We start from the raw sequence: 14,625 nt of genomic DNA, 5'->3' as shown, positions 1-14,625 counted from the left end.
TGTTTATTTTGGCAATCCTGTGGTTTGGAAGTGATAAAAAAAAGAAAGAAAAAGAAATGTAAAGAAGAAAATGTCAGAAGTTTTGAAAAAATCACCACAAATTTTTTAAAGAACTAAGAAATTGCCCCAAATGTTTTCTTTAACAGTCACCACAAATTTCAAATAAAGAAAACCCTTTTTTCATTAAAAAAAAAATGAAGGAATAATAAATAATAAATTTTAAAAAATGCAAGATACACCTTTTAAAGTTCCTCTCCCATAAGCCAAAGTAAAAAACAAGTCCCTCTCCAGTGCTTGATGAATTATTTGACATGCCTCCCCCTTTTTTACACCCTCCCTCCCCTATCATAAATAACAAACAGTCCCTAACCATGATAAAAAGCCCTGGATCTAATAATCTGTCTGTACTTTCACTTGACTAAATCAGTTCGATTTTGCCATTTTAACAAAAATACAGATTATTTTTCCAACTCTAGTCAGTAAATGTTGAAGGATAACAGTTGTGAAGTTTTCTGTTTTCACTCAGCACTAATAACTAACAACTACTAATATTTTTAATATCATAATTCAGAATTAAAGTTTAAGAAATTTTTTGGGGGAGTAAATAAGGTTCGAGAGTGCATAAAAAAACATAAAAATACATCAATACAGTCGTGCTCAGAGGCCCCCAAGGTCCTCAAATCCTAGAAGCACCCCTGCTAAGAAGAAAGACTCTAATAATATTCTTCCGACTGAAGCCCCTGCTGGTCCACGACCCCCAGCTTGAACCCCATCGTGTTAAAATATCGATATTTTAATCTCGTAACATCATATGAACAGATGAAGCAGAATATGTCTCACAGCTCCTGTTCTCGTCGTTATTTTGCTGATAGATGCTGACAGATTACTGAATGAAAAAAAATAAAACATTTAAAAAACGGGGTTAGACTATTGGAAGTCTCTCGGAAATCCCGCGGGAATTCCTCCATCTCGCAGGCTTCCCTCCATACATTTTTAATGAGCAGCTCGCCGGAGATCTCGCCTGCTCTTGTTTCTTCCTACAGGCGATAATTGCCTCTCAGGATTTCTTCTTTTTTATTTTATTTATTTATTTTTCATTTTCTAGGAATTAATGTCTTCTCTTCTTCTGCTGCAACTTATTTACAAACATTAAAAAAAAATAAAAAATATATATATATATATATATATATATATATAATATATATATATAATATTACAGAAATACAATATTTCATCTGTATTTTCATCTGTACTAAAATATTCATTGTTTTTTTTTAGTTATACAGATAAAATAAATAAGGAATATTTTAAGTACTTAAGTACTATACTAAGTACTATAATTTAATAATTATAATTTTATTATTATTATTATTATTATTATTATATAAATATCACAATAATAATAATAATAATAATAATCAACCCTGCCCCAGATAAGTGGAAGAAAATGGATGGATGGATGGATGGATAATAATAATGTTATGATTATGATTATTATTATTTGTTTTTTATTTTTTCAATCAATTTTTTTTATACTTTTTATTTTTGATGGCACCATACAAATATTATCTTAGTATCTCTGGTTATATTTTTGTGCCTCCTTGTTGACAGGGAAAAAAAATTGATTGCATTGCTCATCCTTATTGCGCTCAGCTGACCTTTATTTTAATTTCTTATATCTTACTGTACGGGCGATTTTAATGTCCTCAGAAACACTTTTCTTAAATAGCTTTTACATTAAATCCCTGTAAAATAATGTATAGGATAGCAGCTGTTATTTTTAACACCGGATATCACACGGTTTATTTCGCTGAGGTGTGATTATTTCTGCAGTTTTTCACACTTTTGGAGTGAACATGGTGATGAGGCGAGAGAGAAAGGCTTTCTGCATGTTTTTTTTTTTTTTTTTACTTTATGTGTTTTATTTTCGGTGCTGTGAGGAGGTTCCTGGTCTGCAGACAGCAGCTGTATCCTCCCTCACTTCACATCACATCACATCCATATTAATGCAGAAACACGCGGTGCATGTGTGTCCCCCGGGAGCCCGCAGCACGCAAACTGCGGCTCTGATGAAAAATCTGCATGAGCTTCATTAAACCTTAACGAAATCACTCCACTATAGAATTAGGGAGACCCGCTGTAATAAAAATCACAGAAAACTGCAGGCCCTTAACGGCATGAATACTGTGCTCATGCAACAAAAGGCTTTGAAAGTTTAAAAGAAGAACATTATAACTGATGTAGAAATATTCCAGCAATAATAATAAAATTGCATAATGCCAGTAAGCTCTTGACACTGCAGGTAAATGCCTATAATAACATTTAATATTTAAATGAAGATTTTATTGGATTTCTGAGCTTATAATTTGCATTTTTGTCAATATTTTGAAGGTTTTTAGTGCTTTAATAACATAATCAGGTCACTATAAAGATCTTTATGGGTTCTACAGATGCACCATGAGCCCTGACAGGATTATTTTATTAATACGAATATCATTAAAATACTATAAAACACAACAGGGTCCTAATATCCTCCCTAATCCTGTTTCACCTTTTGTTAGCCTGAAAAAAATCCCTTAATATTTTTATTGTTAGTTGTTCATCCTTTCATCATAATATCTGGGATATTAAAATACAAAATGTTTAATATTTATAATGTGATATTTGATATATTAAAAAATAGCAGAAAAAAAAATAGAAGTCTATTTTGCAATATCACAAACATCTCCACAAAAATTTTATAGGAATATTATTGCACTATTATATTACATTTTAAATTGATCCCTAAAATATTTTAGAATTAATTCATATAATTAAAACACTGAAAAATATTAAAACATAAAAAACAAAATCATTTTATTTAGCTTAATATTTTCTGCTGCAGCTGGAAACAATATCTGGTTTCATTCTTCCAGATTATTAAAATATTAACCCCTTGAAACCTGAAAAAATGGGTTAAATTTCTTCCAAAAAAATGTACAGAGGGCAATAAACAACTTAACAAGAAATGTCCCAGAAATAAGCAAGAAATTGCTTATTGAAATCTAATTTGTTTTACTTAAAACAATAAGATAAATTTAAAACAGAATTTTAAAAAAAATCTTGCAATTAAAAACCCCACCTTAAAAAATTATTTCTGTCTGTCACATAATTAAATTTATAATCATGAAAATTATTAATAGAGTTTTCCGGACTTTTTCCCCCCGTTTTTAAAGTATTATTTTTTACATAAAATAATCCCCCCACTGGTTAATTTTACTATTACTATTATTTCATTTATTTTATTTTATTTTATTTTTTGAGTTTCCTGTTGTGTTGCTTATTATGCATTTTTTTCTGTGTTTTTGGAAGAATTAAAACCAATTTTCTCAGGTTTCAGAGGTTTGCATGCAAGTAAAAGGCGGCTGGGTGGGTCAATCTAGGCGCTTAAGGGTTAAAATACCATCAAAAACCCCCCCAAAAAATCACTCAATTTAGTTCTATATTGTCTCTTGTAGAATAAAAACAGATCAGCTTATATCCTGTTGTGTTGCTTAAATAATAAGATAAAGACTTTTAGTTTAGTTTTAGTTTTATGGAATAACTGACCAATTTAAAATAGGTTTAAATGTCTCTGCAGCTCAGATTATCCATATTATCCATATTATTATCCATATTAGACTGAACAAACATCTTCTATAACAGGACAGACAAACATTTCCTCCTCCTCCTCCTCCTCCTCCTCTCGATCAATATAAACTGAGTGCTGAGACGTGTGGCAGCTCAGGGACTCTCCCTCATTAATAATGAATACACTCCAAACCCCACTGAGTGTGAGTGTGTGTGAGTGTGTGTGTGTGTGTGTGTGAGTGTGTGTGTGTGTGTGTGTGTGTGTGTGTGTGTGTGTGTGCGCGTGTGGCTGTGTGTGGTTGTGTGAGGACGAGTCCATCATCTCCAACAAACCAAACCCAACACATAAAACCTGGTACCAAAATAAAAGCACACACTTATTTTCAAACATTAGTCATTTTTATTTATTACTCTTTATCATTTTAGCAATCTTTTATTTTTTATATCTCAGTAGGCCTATTATCTGTAAAGTATCAATCTGGTGTTAAAACTGTCTGGGATAGACTATCTATAATAGAGCTTTTTTTTATTTTTTTCTTAAAATCCTTTTGATATACATATTCTCTGTTAGATGTTTTTATTTTTTTAGAGTAAGTCCATTTTTTTAAACTCTTGTTACGCGACATCCCCATAAACAAACAAAGAGACAAACCAACAAACAAACAAAAGTACACATCTTTTCGTCAGAAGGCAGTGGAAACGTCATCTGTGCCTCGGCAAAGAAATAAACAACCTCCTCCAATTTATTTACTGTGTTTATGTAGTTTATGATGCTACTGTTACTGTTGGGACTCGGCTTTTTAATCTAACATACAGACCTAAAATATATCACCTCTAAAGTCGTCTAGTATGACTCGCTGCGTATGAAAAGGGGGGATGTGCTAAATGGCAACAGTCATATCACTCTTCAGCCACGGTTTGATTTTTTTTAAGCTACACTGGCCATGAAGTCACATCTTCGTATTGCTGTCGGCTTTTTTTAAAATACCTTTCTTTTTGCTCACAGATTCATTCATTTCTAACAACATGGTTCTGCCGAGCAGGGATGTGGCCGCACAGCAGGAACGGCCGAAAATCAACTAATTCTAACGTGTTTCTCCTTTTCAAAACATCCCTTAAAGAGTTAACCATCAGGCTGATGTGTCCAGTAGTTTACAGCCCAAATTTTGACGGTTCTCGTGGGATTTCAGGAAATGAGCACAATGTGTAAAATCGCAAAATGATGGAAGCCAGAAAAAAAGTTGATCTTAAATTACTTAAGTAATTTTTGATAAGCATTTTTTAAAACTATTAAAATAAGCATTTAAAATTTAGCCAAACAGAATTTGATTTTTTTTCATACACTTTGAGCTTTGAGAATAATAATAATAATAATAATAAAAGACAATCTACATAATTCTGCAGGGTTTGTCTTTTTTTAAAAAATGTTTTTGCAAATATAATATAATATAATATAATATAAAACAATTCATTTTAGCTGCTAGCTTTAACTGTTAGCTAACCTGACTTAATCTGGTTCTTCTACTAACTGACCTGTTAACTAGTCTTTGTCCATCTAGTTTAGCTGCTAAACCAACTGGTAAGCTAGCCAGACATGATTTGTTTTAGCTACTCAGCTAAACTGTTAGCTAACGTTATCTAATCTGCTTTAGCTGCGAATATTTTGTAGCCTCTAAAATGTTAGCTGCTAAACCAGATTAGGTTAGCTAAATCAAACTGTTAGCTAACATGACTCAGCATGTTTCAGCTGCTAAACTTAACTATTAGCTAGTTTCCATCGGTCTGGTTTAGCATCTAAACTGAGCTATTTGCTCAAATTTATCCTCAAATTGCTATAACCTGGTCTAACCTGGTCTAATCTTAGCGGCTAAACAAAGTGGTTAGCGAACATAATTCAGTTTAGCTTCTTACCCAAACATTGTCTGTTTTAGCCGGTTTGCAGCTAAACCAGATTAGGCCAGATTAGCTAATTAAATCTGTTAGAAAACATCACTCAGTAGCTGCTAAACTAACAGTTAGCTAGCTTTCACAATCTGGTTTAGCTGCTAAACTGAACTATCGACCAAAGCATTGTTTTTTTGTTTTTTGTTTTTGTTTTTTTGGCCTCTCAGCAGCCAAACAAGATTAGCTAGCTGGAACTGGTTTAGCAGCTATATTGAGCTTTTGATGTTAGCTAAAACGGCTAAAATGAAATCTGAACCAATCTATTTTGGACGCTAAATAATATGTAGCCAGCTAATTGGTTGCATTTTAGCATCAGTGCCAAATTTTACTGGGTTTTTGGGTGTGGACATGGGGTCGATTTAACCCTAATTATCTGAAAATGGGTCAGTGAACCAGGTTAATGTTACCTTGGCAGGTGGATTAAGGACGCGTTGGAGTCAACTAAACCATTTTTGGAGTTTGTGCTCATTTCCTGAAATGTTTTGAGACCGTCTGAAGTGCCATCATGCATTTTAACATCAGTCTAAATTGTTATTTTTAATGAAAAGCAGGCGTTTTACTCTCAACTAGCCTACATCCCTGCACCTCAGAGCTCGGCGGGGAAGAAGCAGGCTACGGTCACACCAGAAACCGGCAGAGCGAGATTTCTCTACGTGGCGTTAGGTGGTAGCTGGCGGGGCTGCAAGCTAGCCGGTTCAAAAACCAAAAGTAGGATACTATAAATTTAAGAACACGCCTACAGCTGGCACACGACTGACTGGAAGCCATGCTGCTCGTGTCAAAGGTCAATCGTCGCAGTTTTGCGTCAATGACTTTACCGACTGAACTTGACTTTTTGGTGCAAAATGCCGCCGTGATAAAAGCTGGTGTGACCATGGCCTGAGCACGATAAACAGCCAATAAGAATACAAATATTACATCACAATCAAGCATCCAGTCCATCAAACCTACCGGGCTCAACACAGTCAACTTGGCGCAATATTATTTTTTAAAAAGGAAAAACTGTCCGTGATGGAGATGAGGCGACCGGTCTGAAACGGGCTCTCGGCCTCGGCTCGTCTTATTGATTTTGTGGCGTTAAAGCTCGGCCTCGCGTTGCACATGAATGCGTACCTCAGGCTATATGGGGACCTTAATATATAGCCTGATACTGTGTCAGCACCCAGCAGTCACGTAGTGCTGTCCAGGCCTAGCCTACTAAACATCAATAATTCATGGTTGACTTTAATACTGTGTAATTCCACGATTGTAAGCGGGCGAGGATCCATCAAATTTTCATCATTGTCATCATTTCAGCTCGACGGCGTGTTGAATATTTCATGTCATCGACCTCCGGGTCAGGTCAGCGTGTGATTGGATGAGCGCTCCAGGCGGCCGGCCTGCAGATGTCCCACGAAGGCAAAACAGACCGCCGTACAGTGATGTAGTAAAAATCCATTTTGGGTGTAGTTTTCTGGTGACGATTTCAGTTATTTTCGAAGCTATCACTCTTTTTCTATTTTCTTTATTCATTTGTGTTTTTCCTTTTTTTCTTCTTTGTGTTTTTTTCCTTTATTTTTTACTTTTTTGTATGTTTCTCCTCGTTTTCTGTTAAAACGCCAGCCAAGTCAGTATGGTGGGCAGTGTGGTTAGGACCAAGGCGAGGCCCCTGGCGTCAGCTGATCTGGGGGCCGCGTTGCCGCCGCCACAGAGTTCAAACAAACTCCCACGGAAATCCAGGTTGCGGGACTCCTTTTTCAGTTTCTCCCAGAGGTCCGTCGCTCCCTCCTGGCAGTCGGCCAGCGCCGTCGTGGCACAGGAGTGGAAGTTATCCCAGTAACTGGCAGGAGAAAACACAGCGAGTGTTAACAGCACAAGCGTGTGACTGCAGTGGGAGGCTGGTTTTAAACTGAATGCATCATCTAGTCAAGCGGCAGAGCCAAGAGTGGAAGTCATCCCAGAATCTGGCAGCACAGAAAACACGGCGAGCAAAAAGCTTATGAAGACACAGCCGGCGAAGTTTATATTTCCAGTAAAACAAACCTAAAGCGAGTGCTGGGCCTCGGAGCATATTTCTACTCTGTCTTTAACCACGAGCGCTGGGCACAAACACAAAAGACGAAATACTCGCTGCCTTTCAACACACTGAGGTCATGTCTTTGGCATGTTTTTTTGGGATTTACGTTATATTGGCTGTAATGCCTAATCTGGCCGGTTCTAGGCATGGGCACCGGGGGGCCAATGTCCAGTGTCCCACGTCCCACCAAATGCTTCACTAACACCAAACATAGACATCTTTAGCCCCCAAAATCTCTCACTTTGAGCAGTTATTGTCACTAAAACAGGGATACTCAACTTGCCCATGCATGTTTCTAGGATTTCAGGACATTTATCTGATTTTAGGACATTTTTCTCAGATTTAATGACGTTTATAGGATTATGGGGATGTTTGGAATTTAGGACATTTCTCGGATTTTAGGACATTTGTAGTATTTGAGGACAATTTCTAGGATTTAAGGACTTTTCTAGGAATTTAGGATGTTTCTCGGATTTTAGGACGTTTCTTGGATTTGAGGACGTTTCTCAGATTTTAGGACATTTCTTGGGTTTTCGGACGTTTCTCGGATTTTAGGATGTTTCTCTGATTTTAAGGACTTTCTTTGATTAATATCTCGGGTTTCCAAAGTTTAGATGCGTGGGAGAGGTGTCTGAACCTGCAGTTGTTTGCGGTTTCAAAGGGTTAAATGCTTTCAAGATAAATATAAAGTCATTTCTTCAAGTAACTGTAAACTTCTCATCCATCCTTCCTTTTCTTTGACTCCTATCTTTCCCTCTCTCCCTCTCCTTTCCTTTTATTCCCTTTAATCTTCTTTTTTCAATCCCTCTTCCCTTATTTCCCTCTTTCCTCCATCCTTTTTTCTTCTTCTCCTTCATTGTTCCTCTCTCCTCTCACTTCTTCACCGTTATGTTTTATTCATACCAAGGCAGCGTCCTCTCCCCGTTTTCTCCTTTTCCTCCTCCCTCGCTCGCCTCCTCTTTGCCCTCATTATTCTGTCCTTTTTCATTTTTATTTATTTTTATACCTCACGTTTAATCCCTCCTCATTCGTAGTCTTTTCTGAGCTCCACCGTGCTCTCCGCCTCTCATCTGTTCATCTTTTTTCCTTCCTTCCTCCTCCCAGTTAATGTAAAGATGACACCAGCCTGCTGCCACACACACACACACACACACACACACACACACACACACACACACACACACTCACAGCGTATCTAATCCAATCTTCCAATCTGCCCTTATTGATGTTGACCTCCTGAACCGAGTCGTGTCGATGCTACATCTCTGAGCAATTAACGTGTGTGTGTGTGTGTGTGTGTGTGTGTGAGTGTGTGCACGCATATTAACCCATCCCTCCTGCCACGCCTCAACACTGCTGTGATGGAGCTGTCACAGAATTAAAAAATCGTGTGTGTGTGTGTGTGTGTGTGTGTGTGTGTAGGGGCGGGGGGGCTTATTGCTGCAGCATGCCATCTGGTGCCCACCCGGTTTGGGTGGTGGGGTGAAACGGGGGATAAAAGTAAGTAAGTGTGTATGTGTGTGTGTGTGTGTGTGTGTGGAGGGACCCTCCCCTCTGCCTCGCACATATGCACACTCCACCAACTGCACCCTAAAACCTCAGTCTCCCCCTCAGGGTCTGCAGTTAAATCACTCATATTATTTTCTGTATTAAATCAAGAACTAAGAGAGCGTCACCGACACTCAGCTGATGTCAAGTGTCACAAATTACAGAGCTATTTAAAAAAAATGAAAATAGCAAAAATATTTTTAAAAATTAGGCGTAGAAGTGGAAAATATAACTGAATGAGTCAAAAATATTCAAAAATAGGAGTTAGAAGAGAAAATACAGTATTGAGAAAATATAATTGAATATGTCCCAAATAGCAAAAATATTTTTTTGAATTTTTTATTTTATTTTTTTATTATTATTTTTTTAAATAGGCATTTAAAGATAAAATATAAATATGTCACTAACAGCAAAAATATTTTAGAAATTATGAGTCAAAAGAGAACACATGATTTAATATGTCACAAAAAGCAAAAACATTTTAAATATTAGGTATTAAAGAGAAAATATGATTGACAATGTCTCATGAGCCAGATACTTCAAAGTAAAAGCACCTTTAACCGTAGTTTATTTAGCGGCTGTATTAAACTTATTGTCACAGTATTTTTTTTAATAGTTTTGTGGTTTTTAGTAGTTTTTCAGCGCTTGGTGTTGTGAAATTTAGATAAAAAAGGCCATATAATATTGGGAGATTACATGTATTTAGATTGATTTTGTAATATTTTGTGTTTTCAGAACTTCAGTCCACCTCGTCCTCACAGTGAGACCGTCTGACGCGTTTCTGCGGGTAAAATCGCGATGTGTCGACCCTGTGAGCGTGCTCAGGTGAGTGTTTGTACCTGCAGATCTTGTGCAGGTTATCCCTGTCGTCCAGGTCCTGGGGATAGTGCGCCATGTTCTCCCCCAACTGAAGCAGACAGTCCGAGAAACCTTTAAACACCGAGTCACATTGACCAGCACTGACCAGCACCGTCTGCAACACAGAGACTGCAGGAGGGAGGAGGAGGTGAGGAGGGGAGGAGGAGGGGAGAGAAAAAAGAGAATTTTTACATTCAAGAAAATCACAATAACCTTTCTTTTTCGACACCTTCTTGCAGGACAAAGAACTCTGATTGGCTGCATTTTTTTCTGTTTCCCGACTGGACGAACACCAAAACATCAGGACCATCTTCATGTGTGAGGTACAGTTTTATCAAAAAAGTTTATTCCTCAACTTTAAATCTTCTTTTAGGAAGATTTTCATTGACACAGATGACTATTCCTTCAAATTAAGTAATATTTAGCTTTTATTTACACGCTTTTATGTCATGTCCAACTAAAGTGTTTGTATAATTACTTTTTTATTTAACATCTTGTGCTGAAAAAAATGTGCTACCATATCATTTTGGTTTTATCCTAGCCTGCATGGGGTTCATTTTGGGTTGGTTCAGTACAAATCAGGTAAAAAAAACTTGTTTTTCTGCACAAATAAGATGTTTTCCACATACACTAACTTTCCAACATATAAATAGTAAGTAATAGTAACTCTGTGGGTTAGAGGTCACTGTTTCAGTCTGAAACTTTTAAAAACTCTTCATATTGAGGTGCAAAAACAAAAATACAAAAAAGGCAGCATCCCAAAAAAACTTGTGATTCTTTAGTTTCGTAATTCTCTATGGACTTCCTATTTTTCTTACACCCGCAACGTCAACAGCAGCTGCAGAGGGAAACTTAGAGCGTAATATGTCGACACGTAAGTCCACTGCAAAGCGGCAACAGGAACAATCTGTGTCACCTGACTGGCCTCAGTAACGTCCTCCTGATCTCCTCAAACATCCTAATTTTCTCCTTCTTAGCTTGTTACTATTGCTAAAACTGCTCAAATTTGTTTGCAATATCAAACTACAAACTATATTAAGCAGAAAAAAACAAGTGTCACTATAGCATTTGACTAGGTTTTGCACCTTGAGATATTGGTACTGGTGGTAGACCGACTTTGCAGAGATACTAGATTACTTTATTGTGCTTTTGCATAAACTAGCTGACACAAAAAAGCGTCCACAAATAAGGACAACAGGGGTAGTACAAGGTCCTTATATGAGGACACAGGGTCACAGGAGGACTATTTACACTTAATTTGGGAAGATAAGGACAGTATCATCAGCAAACAGCAGAAACTCAAAATGTCGATCATAGAGTCACAAAAAACCGACATAGATCGGAAAAATACGCAGGGTGAGTAAACTGCATTTCTGCTTTTCAAAACAATAGTTTTAAAGTGCTTTAGAGGACAAAAAAGTGAACAATTCACAAAATATGAACTTCAGGAGACTAAAAATGAGAAAAAAAAAGTTTTGAGATGCTTTTTGTGAAAGAATGCTCCAAATTATAATTACATATATCACAAATAGCAAAAATAACTCACAAAATATGAACTTCAAAGGACTAAAGAAAAGCCAAAACAAATGTTTTTTGAGATGCTTTTTGTGAGAGCAGTTTCCAAAGTCGAACTCCAAAGTAACTTTAAGCTCTCAGAGCCAAAAGTCACAAATAAATCAGGAAACTGTAGAAAACGTTTCTGAATCTGACTCCTCCCAGGATATTATTATACGCTCCATGGATCAAATAAACTGCAGGCTAAACCAAAAAAATGCAGGAAACCTCCGTGTATACAAGAGCGGGTCCAAAGCAAGACATTAACCCTTTGAAACCTGAGCAAGTCGGGAGAAGAGGGCAATGACCTGCTTAAAAAAACTACAAGAAATAAGTAAAAAGTTACAAGAAAATTACTGAAAAAAAATAGCAAGAAAAGGCAATAAGACAAAGAAATGGCCTGAAAAAAGTACTCTTTTTTTTTTTTAAATTATTCTTTCTTTTGTAATATATTTATAATAATCCTAAATACAGTTTCTGGACATTTTACCCTTTTTTCAATTTGGTTTTTTTTTTATCTTTTTAACATCTCTAATCTCTAAATCAATGTTTTGTTCGGCAGGTTAGTTTAAAAAACACACAGCTGTAAATGCAAACATCATTTCTAATTCTGACATATTTTCATGTCTTATTTACTTTAGATTATAGACAGATGGACAGGATGTGAGATTAAATTTATTTTTGGGGGGTTTCTTAGAGCTGATCTGACACTTTGTTTACATGACTTTATTTAGCCGATGCTTACCGATAAAAATGGGGTGGACAAAATACTAGAAATACTTCTCTGTATATGGGTTGATTTTGAGAGGGATGCAGGGGAAACACCCCGCTAAATATTTGCAAAACTACAAACACTGTTCTTCTTATTCCAACTTGTCAAATTGTGATGTTTTGTCAGTGGTCCTGCACGTCAAATATGCCGTATTAGGTTCCCTCCTGTATCAGTTTTCAGGGACACTGTGTCAATTTACGTTCACTACAAACTAACCCTGGACTTTCACCCGGGAGCCCGCTGTTTGCTTCCTGTATGACTGCTGAGCCCGAACATGATTTTTCCCCCCAAATCTAACCACGTGCTTTTGTTGCACGAGCAAATAAACATAAACAGAACATGTTTTACCGACGTTGCAAGTCCAATTTGAAAAAGACTGTGTGCATTTAACATTTCGCATGAAAAGTTAAGAGTGTTTAGAAAAGTCACAAAGCATTTAAATGACGTCCATATGTTGATATGAAGCGTGTTACATGTAGACATGAGCAGGACCGACAAAGCTGCGATATCTGACGAGTTGAGAGTGAGAACGTGTTGTTCTTGGACAAATAAATGTGAAATATTTTAATATTTCACATGCAATAACATTGCACATGTTTTTGTTTTGTTTCCTTAAATGACAACCCCCCAAAATGTCTCACCTCAAGGCTGCAAAATGTGTGTTATTCTCTGTTTAAAGAGCTGTAATTGACGTCAGTCTCCTCCCTAATTCACTTTAACAGAGAAAAGTCAACCATAAAACACACCACAAGTCTCCAGTGGGACACGCCTCCACCCCCATCCTCACACACACACACACACACGCTCCGACACAACACACACACCCCTTTACATGACCTCTGTTGACTGTGTGTGTGTGTGTGTGTGTGTGCGTGGTTGGTTAAGCAGGGGATCGGGCTGATTGATTGGTTTGGATAAAAACACGCCTGCTGTCCGGTTCCACTCGATCAAACTGTGGACTAACGCAGCATGACGTGTAGGACGAGACACGGCTGTTAGAGGAGGACGAGGGGACGAATCCATTCATCAAAACTGCGTCTACACATAAAAATACCACAAAAATACATATAAATACCACGGAAAAAACTACATTTAAATAATGCCATTAAAAATACAAATAAATACTACTACATTTAAATACTATCATTAAAAACCACATAGCAATAGTACCTTTAAAAAAAACTACATAAAAATAGTACCTTCAAAAACTACATAAAAGTATTGCTATTAAAAATAATAAAAGTTTTTCATGCTGTAAATGTGCATCAGCAGGCGGCTTTCCATCACAGATGTGTCTTTTAGGACATTTCTAGGATTTTAGGATGTTTGTAGTGTTTTAGGATGGTTTGTAATTGTTAATCTTTTGTAGGATTTTAGGACATTTTCTTGGATTTTAGGATGAGTCCAGTATTGAAGGATGTTTCTAGGATTATAGGATGGTTGGAGAATTTTAGGAGGACTCTAGGACTTTAATGGCATCATCGTCAAACTTTTTCAAATAATGTACCCCCTTTTAAAATATTTTTTCAGCCAAGTAACTCCTGACCAAGACAAAGTATTACTGCACCATCAGAGTCTGATTTACTAAACAACCTTATAACTGAAAACGCTGATTTGATGAACTAGACGGCATCATAAGGCGGGTTTCCATTACAGATTTATGGAAAATTAAGTGATATTTTGGAAATGTCGATAAAACACAACATGGAGCTGACTGTGTTTCCACTGAGTGATGTTGTGAGACTCCTCCTCTGGTGATAACATCCCAGTAACCATGGCGACGGATGTTCAAAACATCAGCAGCTTTATTTCTATTGCAGCCACCAAACTAGCCGTCATTATTTCCAATCCAAGGCCACATAGGCGTGTTATGGAGCCGTGATGGAAAAGCGAGCCCCTTATACGTGGGAGCGGCCACATATGAGGGTTTTCTGGGAGATGTAGTCCACGATTTCACAGAGGAATTGTGGGTTAAAAACTTTCTGAGTTATGTGATGCAATAACAGCTCTTGTAGCTCCTGCTGCATCATGAGGGAGCCAGTTCATACTGACGAGCACATAGACACAGCATCATGTGACCTCACAGCGTCATGTGACCTCACAGCGTCATGTGACCTCACAGCGTCATGTGACCTCACAGCGTCATGTGACCTAGAAAAGACTAAAAAGTGTTTCCACTGCAGCTTTGACAAATATGGCTTTTTCACACCGCCTGAAATACCACCTCAAGTGAGCTTAAAAACTTCTTTGTAATAAATGGGATTTTTTTTTTAGAAATTGACAT

General features: G+C 37.0%; 1 protein-coding gene across 1 annotated transcript in view; it reads right to left on the bottom strand.

Moving 5' to 3' along the window:
• Window positions 1–3,986: 3,986 nt before the first annotated feature.
• nrn1a (neuritin 1a) overlaps window positions 3,987–14,625 on the bottom strand; it is a 16,340-nt gene continuing 5,701 nt past the window's right edge. The window contains exons 2-3 of the mRNA XM_088071854.1: window positions 9,997–10,144; window positions 3,987–7,372 (exon numbers count right to left, since the gene is read on the bottom strand). Coding sequence (XP_087927980.1) covers window positions 7,144–7,372; window positions 9,997–10,144 — 377 coding nt within the window. The 3' untranslated portion in view covers window positions 3,987–7,143. The remainder of the gene's footprint in view (window positions 7,373–9,996; window positions 10,145–14,625) is intronic.

Source organism: Plectropomus leopardus, chromosome 21, assembly GCF_026936395.1.
Source record: "Plectropomus leopardus strain MGB_pleo_1.0 chromosome 21, ASM2693639v1, whole genome shotgun sequence".
NCBI lineage: Eukaryota > Metazoa > Chordata > Actinopteri > Perciformes > Serranidae > Plectropomus > Plectropomus leopardus.
This window is presented reverse-complemented; position numbering and strand designations above follow the sequence as displayed.